This window comes from Phragmites australis, chromosome 1 (assembly GCF_958298935.1).
Source record: "Phragmites australis chromosome 1, lpPhrAust1.1, whole genome shotgun sequence".
Classification (NCBI taxonomy): domain Eukaryota; kingdom Viridiplantae; phylum Streptophyta; class Magnoliopsida; order Poales; family Poaceae; genus Phragmites; species Phragmites australis.
In genome coordinates this window covers 25511398-25521501 of record NC_084921.1, presented here as the reverse complement: position 1 = coordinate 25521501, position 10104 = coordinate 25511398, and the positions used below count along the sequence as shown (strand labels likewise).

Below are 10104 nucleotides of genomic sequence, written 5' to 3'. Positions count from 1 at the left end.
CACGAAGGTTGTACCTAATTTTGCGAACATCCCTTTTGATGGCAAGTTGGAATCTCTTTAGATGGTGGACCCTTCTGATGGCCTTCACCAAAGTGGCCTCCTTCTCGTGTCACCTCGAGCTGATTGCTCCACATCGATAGATGGGATTCAATGGAACAGGTGATGCGACATACGAGCATTAAGAACCTATATGCACCGGCAAATGGCACATCGATGGGTGCCTACAACAACCTCTCGCGCTTGGTAATGCCATCTTATATGGCTTCACCAAGTACACCCCTAACGACAACCCTTTGCCTTTCACCTCTTGTTAACTCTCGTATTGTTTCGCATTGTAGAACTTTAGGAATTCTAAGGGTCAAAATGATGTAGAAATAGAACTCTCAACTAATGTGATTAAACACATGGTAGTCGATAGGTTCACAATTGACAATTCTTCCTAAATTGTCAAAACAATGCAAACATGCGGAAAAAGAAGACAAATTATCTGAGATAAGTGTGGATGGCATTAGCGATAGCTCTTTTCTATCCCACTTAATACAAGAGATTTCTGAGGTGGACATCAATGAGGCAGAGCAGGGAAACATATTATGCGACCTTAAGGCTACCCCTCGAAAATCCAAGTCACGCTCCTAAAAAAATGCTGGATAGGTCAATTAGCCAAAAAGGCCAAGAAAACCAAAAAAAACAATGGTGTCCAATGAAAGTCATGTTCTAAAATAGCAAAGGTCTTCATGACTTTGCTAAGCTCAGATTTATTTCTGACTATGTATCAGATCACTGTCTAGATTTTATTGTTCTCTTTGAAATAGTGAAACTTGCCATCAATGCAGAGTTTCTTAACTACCTATCCGATGGTATAGACCTTACATGGCATTGTTTACCTCCTCACGGTAGGTCCTGAGTATTTTTTTATCCTATTAGGAATCAACTTTGGCACTTTTGATGTTGACCACTGTTCTGATGGGGAATTTTTTGTTAAATTCCATCTTCGAAATAAAGTCGACTATTTCCAATGGAGCCTAATGGCAGTATATGGACCTACTCAAGCTGATTTCAAATCCAGCTTCCTCGAAGAACTTGTCAATGCATGTCATGATAATCCACACCTATGTTGATTGGTGGGGATTTTAATATATTAAGATTTCAATAGAAGAAAAATAATGACATGTTTCAAAGCAGAAGGCCTTTCCTATTCAATGCAGTCATCGACAGCTTTGACCTCAGGGAAATCGACCTTTCAAACTATCAATACACCCGGGCCAACAACCTTCAAATCCTTACATTTGAGAAACTTGATCGATTGTTATTGACCATAGTGTGGGAATCAAAATATACACTGGCCACTATTCGTGCTCTCAAATGGACGACATTGTCAATCCATGCTCTCATCCTCCTAGACACCGGAGACTCATTCGGTTGGGTGGGTCGCAAACCATTCAAGTTCAAATTGGGTTGGTTAAATCATGAGGGATTTGCAAAATGGGTCTTGGAGGTGTGGAATTTACCATCTACAAGTCAAACACCAAGCAAAGGTGGACACATAAACTCGGTTTGCTGAGATGTAATCTAAGAGGCTAGGCAACTAACTCTGCTGGTGTGTATAAACAAGAGAAGAAAAAACACTTGGAAATTATTGATAACCTTGACAGAAATTTCGAGACACGAGGGCTGATCGATCTAGAAATTAATATAAAAAAAATCTGTCTAATGAGAAGTTGGTTAAACTCCTCTGTGAAGAGGAGTTAAATGGTACCAAAGAGCAAAAGTGAATCATGTTCTGTATGGCAATAGTAACACAAAATATTTCCACACATTCGCAAATGGCAAGCATAGGAAGAATTGTATTTACTACCTGGATCAAGACAAGGTACAATCGATGGGGATCACAAATTAAGGCATACATTATAAAATACTAAAAAGAACTTTTTGGTCCACGGGAGAATAATCACTTTTCATTGATTGCATAATGAAGAGAGGACATCTCTTGGGTGACAGATGTCGAAAATAAAATACTATCGGCTCCTTTCACCAAAAAATAAGTGTGGGATTCAATTTTTCAAATAGAGCACAATAAAGCTCCTGACCCAGATGGATTCTCTACAGAGTTCTACCATGCTTTTTGGGATGTCATCAAAGAAGACCTGATGACACTATTCCATGATTTGCATTATGGAACTCTACCACTACACAGTATCAACTTTGGTGTAATTACCCTACTTCCTAAGATCAATGAAGCCTACCAAATCTAGCAATATAGGCCAATAGTGAGCTTCAAGATCTTCACAAAAGTGGCCACTAACTGCATAAATAGCATAGTAGATTGAATAATTCGACCCACTTAGACTGCTTTTATGCAATGGAAAAATATCCTAGAAGGGGTAGTAATCTTGCATGAGAGCATTCATAAACTTCACCATAAAAAGATGAATGGAATTCTTTTTAAAATTGACTTTGAAAAGGCTTGCGACAAAGTTAAGTGGCCTTTTTTTTACTGTAGGCCCTCCATATGGAAGATTTCTCACCTAAGTAGTACTCATGGGTGGAGACCTTCATTTCTGAGGGTAGTGTATTGGTCAAAGTCACTGATAACACTGGCCCATACTTCCAAAAAATGGCATATGCTAAGGGAACCCTCTCTCTCTGATTCTGTTTAACATTGTCATTGACATGTTAGCAACCCTCATTAATAGAGACAAAAGAGATGGGCAAATTGGGGTCTAGTGTCTCACCTTGTTGAGGATGGTTTATCTATAGTGCAATATGCCTACATCACTCTTCTATTCATGGACCATGATCTGGAAAAAGCCAAAAACATGAAGGTTGTAGTATGTGCTTTTGAGCAACTATCTGGCCTAAAGGTAAACTTTCATAGAAGTGAATTGTTTTGTTGTGGTGTGTCTCAGAACAATGTCGAACAGTATGCCAAACTATTTGGATGCGCTATGAGTGAGTTTACCATGTGTTACCTAGGAATTCCTATCCATTACAGAAACTCAAGAATGTGGATTGGAAAGGGGTCGAGGAAAGACTCGAAAAGAGACTAAGTAGTTGGATGGGCAAGCTTCTATCTACGGGAGGTATGCTGGTTCTCCTTAACTCGGTTTTGAGTAGTCTTACTACATATATGATATTTTTTCCTTGTTCCACAAGGAGTAATAAAGTGACTTGACTATTTTCACTCCAGATTTTATTCGAAAAGCGATACACAAAAGAAAAAAAATACAGTCTCATGAAGAGGAGTGTCATGTGCCAACCCAGAGATTAGAGTGGTTTAGGGATTCAAGACCTCGATGTTCAAAATGTGGCCTTGCTCTATAAATGGTTGTTCAAACAAGAAACCGAAGAGGGAATCTGGCAAGAATTGTTGAGAAACAAATATCTAGGTTCCAAACCTTTGTCACAAGTTAATTAGAAATAGATGATTCCCTCTTTTTGGGCTGGTCTCATGAAGGTGAAAATTAACATCTATTTTTTTTAGATGGATCCCAAATCCGATTCTAGGAGGACCATTTGTTGGGAAACTCGTCATTGAGAAACCAATACCCAAGTTTGTACAACACTGTTCAAGACCAACATGACACAATTACCAAAGTGTTACAATCTTTTCCACCAGATGTGTCATTCTATAAACCCTAATAGGACCAAAACTGATAGCTTGGAATGAATTACTTCAACGTCTTACCATTATTAATCTATCACAAAAGTGTGATGAGTTTTGATGGAATTTGACTCAATCTGGAAAATTTTGTGTCAAATCTCTGTATCGCGCTCTCCTTCATAGTGATCGTCCAACAATGAATAGGCATCTATAGAAAATAAAAGTACCTCTAAAAATTAAAATATTTCTATGGTACCTACGTAAAGGGGTGCTTTTAACCAAATATAATTTAGCTAAAATACATTGGTAAGGTAGTCAAAAGTATTGCTTTTATCACAAAGATGAGACAATTAAGTATCTCTTTTTTTACTGCTGTTTTGCCAAATCTGCATGATTTATGGTCCAGGTGGCTTCAAATCTTTACTAACTGTGTAGTGTTCTAAATTTATTTGGAAATTGGCTTTGTGCTGTTAGTAAATAGTATAAAGCCAAAATTATGGTGGCTATGGCAACCTTTTGTCATCCGTAATGGCTATACAGAAATGATATTATCTTTAACAAGAAATATTCGACTTTGCGGGTTATTTATACATGTATGCACTGGCTCAATACGTAGTTTGTTTTGCGGTGGTGAGAGGGTCGAGAGATGGTGGCATTTGCGTGTGTGCACTTGGAGCAGGTGGCTGAGGAGCTTTTCACCAGTTTGGATGGCAATCTAGACTAAGGATCGAGACTCCTACACAATAAACCAGCATCAGATTGTTACTCTACCTACATTTTGTTTGTGTTTACACTTTTTAGCTTTTGTTTAGTTTGGTTGTGTGCATCATAGCTATGCAAAAGCTATGAGGATATTCTTATACCCTTGTATCGTCTTAATGTGACGATGAGAGTTAATAAAACTTCATTTATCGAAAAAATAAGGTTATTATCATTCGCTTGATCCTGATACCTTGCATTGTGGTTTTCCAACCAAAGATGGCACACAACTAGATGGAGTAGTTACATCAGATTCAACAAGACAATGAAAAAAGTGCATCAGCGCCCTCATTGGACCTCCCTTTCTTGCTAGCCCATCAAACAGAGATGTTTTATATTACAATCCCGTACTCAGCCGCTGATCAGAGCGGTGCACAAAAAGCTTAAGCTGATGAGCTAAGGTGGGAAATATACTTAAAGAAAGTGATTTAGATAAACTCAAGAAATTTAAATAAAAGTAAAGTTTTCAAAATCCACAAAAAATCAGCATCTGAAATTCAGGGTATTACCCCTTTTCATCACATCTCATCTGAAATTCAGGGGATTTCCCCTTTTCATCACATCTCATCTGAAATTTTAAATAAGCAAAGTTTCAAAATCCACGAAAAATCAGCATCTGAAATTCAGGGGATTACCCCTTTTCATCACATCTCATCTTTTTAGCAAAACTTGTCCTTACGACATCCTCCCAGTTTACTAATCACCTCTACTATATAAAATCGTACGGTCTACTTCAATATCTATAGTTTACACATAATGATAGATCTGCAGATCTATCAAGAAAAAAATGGACGGCACCCACCACGATCCATGATGGGGAAAAACTGGTTTATCAAGAACCAAAAAAGATGATAAAAAGACCACCATCTGAGATATCGATGACATGCGACCAGCTGGGTATCTAGCTAGTCATCCCAGCGGAGGAGCATGATGACGCATCGCTGGATGATGTAGAGCCTCGCCTTGTGCTCCCTGAGAGCCCTGCCCAGCCCTCCTGTCCTCTTGCTGCTCCCAGTAAGCTTCATCCTTGTGTAGTTGCAATTATTATCTATTCAAGAGAAGAAGATTTTTTCTGTGGTACTGGTATATGTGTTGTTGCAATGAATGAAGGTATCTCAGGAGAGGGCCGGCTTATATAGACGAAGATGAGATGGGTTTCAGAGGCCACAGACTATATCATGCCGCAGCACTAGTGTACAACACTCATGGTCCACGACTTTGTGCAGCTTCAGCAGGAAACATGAGCCTCGAAAACCAGTGGCTTCTTGGGATCCTTATAGCCTTGCTTTGCTCGTCCTGTCCCCCATGGCCATGATCATGTGGCCGCACACCGGCATCTCTCTGGCCTGCTCTGTGTCATCGAAGCTAATATAATTGTGATCGGTGTTTTGGGACCGGAGATACAGCTATTTTAGGTATAAGGAAGTCGTGCGTGCGCCCTGCCGTGGCGTTCGTGCGGCGTGGGACGAAATGGCGGCCCCCCGTGCGCCGGTGCGCGCGCATGCAGGACGGCGACCACCGGCGTCGAGATCTGAACGGCACCGGCAGCCAGCTAAGAGCGCTCTGGTGATTGCTTGTATTTACTGCTGCAGCAAGCGAGTTTCCTATTGGAGCTGTGCTCTTCTTTGGCGTACCACATTCACATCTAAGGAGGCTCTGTGTGCTGCAGGGCTTTATTTTTGTTTATAAAAGGAAAAGGAGAAAGAAAAGTTTAGATCGGTATGTACTGGAGATAGGTGCGTGAATGAGTCATCCTGTCTGATCCCTGCTTCCTCCAACTTGATAAACAATATAGAATTCGCAAGAAGGAACTTGCCAGTATTTGGAACCTTTCGTTGGTACCAACTTGATAACGTAAATTCCGGTAACCCCATATCTATCATCCCATTGTTTGCAGTTTTTCTTCCACACTATGTGCAGATTTGTTAGTTCTGAATCTCTGCAGATTGAACTCATAGATATCTGCTGTTAAGTAGATACTCATACTGCTTGCTCAGTCAATTGCTGGTGGGATAATGTCACTGACTGGTTAAGAATAGACCCGATTGGCGGATGAGCATGGAGTTCAGTGACAACGCTCCCGGATGGAGCCGAGCCGAGCCGATCGGGGTTCGACCCCCTGTCCCACACCCCTAGGTCTCCAACGAAGATCACGCCGTGGTGAAACGCCGTTAAAAAATAGAATCAACCTGATTGCCACATTTAGGGCAACGGTCTCTTGCGCTCTATCTTACTAAGAATTTTTTTTATAGATAGACAAAGTGCATTGGTAGGGAGCAAAGTTGATGTTAACGCGAAAAGTTGTCACGCTAACACACTAAGCACCTCATGTGCAATATCCGGCGAGCGACATCCAAGGTGCTCTAGTCATGGTACTGCGTCGTCAGACCTTACTCGTCACCCACGCTTGGGAGGCACTCAGTCGGAGCGCGGATGACTATTGGCTTATCATTGGTCGTCGAGATCAAGAACATGTAGCAATTTAGATGGAAAAAAAAAATCAGGACTACAGAAGCTAGGCAAAAGACGTAATGTAAATTGCGTTTGATCGATTGATTGATATCCTCAATTGGCCACGATCCTTTCATATTTAAAGCGCAGCAGATCTTAGCTATAAGAGATCATGACTCATAATTCAAACAGAATAAGACTTACAGATATAATTCGGTTATGCCTACTTGATCTCCAAACTTTCTATAACTAACGTATATTTCCTATTTCAACACGTAAAACTCTCATATATTTACCCAAATATGCTTTAACGTAGTTCGGCCTTCTTAGATTCGATCAACTCTTCCATCTGTTCGGAGACCAACTTCAGGAACAAACCATGATCACTGGTCACCTGGTCATTGGTCGTGGTCATAAAGTCATTGTTCACTAGTTTGAAATCATTGCTCACTAGTCTGAAATCATTGTTCACTAATCGGAAGAATTGTTCACTTATCAGAAATTATGGTTCACTGGTCGGAGCACTACTTTTCTAGTTGGATCACTGTTCATCTGGTCAGACACTGTTCATCTAGTCATGTTACTGTTCATCCATTCACGGTACTGTTCACTGATTGTCAATTAAGCCAGTTATTACTGCAATAGCCACTGTAAATATTAAATCTTGTCATCAACACATGCCCTCTGTTTTTAGGTAATGCTTGCTCATTAAAAACATATCGCTCATTAAAAACATATCATCTCCCGTTTCATCTACTTAGGGCAATGATTAAGATATCGGCCATGAATATTCTTTAGGGCGATGGTAATCAATACATCGGCCATATTTCTTTAAGTATCTTACCATACACTAGGATAAACGTTCTTCAAGTATCGCCTATTAATAGCTCTAGGCAATTTCTCCCTTTGCAAACTTTCTAGCAAATAAGAATTTTCAGGGACGATACTCACAACTTTGTATGGACCTTACCCGCTCAGTGTCACACACTGATTTTCAGATTTCGCAAATTTCTAAAATTTTCCAAGATTAGGTTATAGGTTAAACAATTAGAATAGGAAAAATCGTAATTTCTAAATTCAAATTAAAATTTGAATTTGAATTAAGGATAGTAATTGGTTGGGTGCATTCATGCTGAAAATAGGCATATAGGTTTTCTTTGGATTTTTATTGAATTTTATTTAAGCTCCTTTGGATTTATTTGAATTCTTTTGAATTATATTTTATTTTCAAAATATCAAGATGTTTTCATGATTTCAAAATATTTTATTTGGTTTCCAAATGATTTCAAAAGCTTGTTGAGATTTTTCTAGAATTTATAGGTTTTAATTGATATTTTATTTGGCCCCATTTGCAATTCTTTGTTTTATGAAATTCTCCAAAATCCTAAGTCTAACTCAGCCCATCCCATCTCTTTTCCTCTCTCATTTTTTCCCTCTTTGGCCCGGTCTCTCTTTTTCCCTTGGACCACGCCAGCCCAAACACCCCAGCCCGTTCCTTCTTGCCAACCCGAGTCTCCACCCTCCCTTCCCCACCTGGGCCCGGCCATCCCAGCCCATTCCACCTACATCCCGGCCCAGTTCCTCAGCCCACCTACTGCCGCGCCCCGCTCAACTCACCGCGCCCAAGACGCCCTAGCCACTTTCTGTTTTCACCCCCACGCCCGCGCCTGTCTTCTCCGATTTGGATTCCGCCGTCGTTGTTGTGTCCGAGACGAACTCCCACCGCCGCCCTAGAGTCCCGGTGCACCCTGAAGTCCCTCGACCCACCTATATAGGTCCTAGCCTCCTTCCGTTCTCATCTCATCCCAAAGTTGTCGAGTTCCGAGCCCTCTCACTGAGATCCGAAGCTCCGTCGCCGCCATTGTTGCCTCAGCCGGTCAATCTCGCCGTAGAGCCACTCCATTGCCGCCTTGCGCTATCCGACCTGCACTTTAGCTCAACCGTTGATCGCCGAAGCTGTTGCCGCTGTCGTCTTCGCTTCCCGACCACCAGAGACCTATTTGTGTCAAGCTCTCGAGCTGCTTCACCACCCTTCCGTTGTCGACCACCTTCCGATGCCGCTCTGCTCGAGGTGAGCCTTCAAATGGATTCGCCGACTCCCTCTCTTGCCTTTCCACCGCTCATTGGTGATATCCGAAGCCGGCGACGAGTTTTTTCTCAACTCCGGTGAGTGCGCCGCCATAGTCAAGCCCCTCCGCCATCCGCCTTCGCCGCCAGCTGCCTGGCCGGCCATCTCATCTCAGCTGTTGAATCCACCACTAACGCTCGGGAGTAAATCCAAAAATAACCTTTCACCTGCCAATCAGACGATGCCATGTGTCCACATAATCCTAATCATCCAACCTTGCCACCTCATCCTTCCATGTCAGCATGCTTGATGATGTGTCAACCCACGTGTAAAGCCACATCAACCTTTTTGCCCAGTCATCATGTTTAGTCAATAAATCCTAATTTCTAGGATATTAGCAATTTTGCTTTTAGGCCCCTAATTTCTAGCACATAAATAATTCCAAAATTCTAGGATATTAGCAATTTTGCTTTTATGCCCCTAAACTTCTCTATATTTACCTAAAAGCCCCTATCTTTTTACAGTTTAGACCCTAAAATTTTCTATATTTAAAAAAAGGTCCCTTTGTTTTTACAAAAAGGCCCCTAAAATTTCTATTTTATTCAAAATTAATCCTTTTCTTTTCAGGTTTAATCCCTAAAATTGTTTTAGCCATGACTTCTTCATTTTAGCTCCTATTAGAGTGATTCTTGCGCTCAAATTTTTCTAAAATCATGATCTATCCACTCAAGTATCAATTCTCCTATCTTTGTAGTAGTTTTCCCTCGTTAACATTTAAGTCCCTGTAACACGAAGGTACTATTTTGATTAGTAAATTTATGATTGTCACATTGACATATAAGTCCTGGCCAGATCTATTGTGTCACAAACATGAGTTTATGATATTAAAATAATGTATTAACTTTGTAAGTCCCTCATGTTAATTAATTAGCTAATCTTTTCTATCATTTCATGTGAAACATAGACCCTAGATCTCTCATCTTTCTTCGAGAGAAGTCCAATCAATTCCATTCTGTTTGTCCAGTTTAATCAAAGACTCCAATCTATCGTTCTATTCCTATTGTTTTTGCTATTTGAAGTTTATTGGTGTTTATTTGATGTTGTATTATTTGTCGACAGAATTCGTGATTAGTCGACAACGCTTCGAATCTGTTCGAGGGATTTCAAGGCCAAGATTTCGACAACACTGAGTAACATTGGGTAAAAGGCAAGTGTCCTTGATCAT

At 40.6% G+C, this 10104-nt stretch overlaps 1 protein-coding gene across 1 annotated transcript; it reads right to left on the bottom strand.

The window, feature by feature from the left end:
* Positions 1-4929: 4929 nt before the first annotated feature.
* Positions 4930-5714, bottom strand: LOC133888417 (small polypeptide DEVIL 4-like). The gene has a single exon (XM_062328658.1). The coding sequence runs from the start codon at positions 5383-5385 to the stop codon at positions 5266-5268; it is 120 nt and encodes a 39-aa protein (XP_062184642.1). The 5' UTR covers positions 5386-5714; the 3' UTR covers positions 4930-5265.
* Between the last annotated feature and the right edge of the window lie 4390 nt (positions 5715-10104).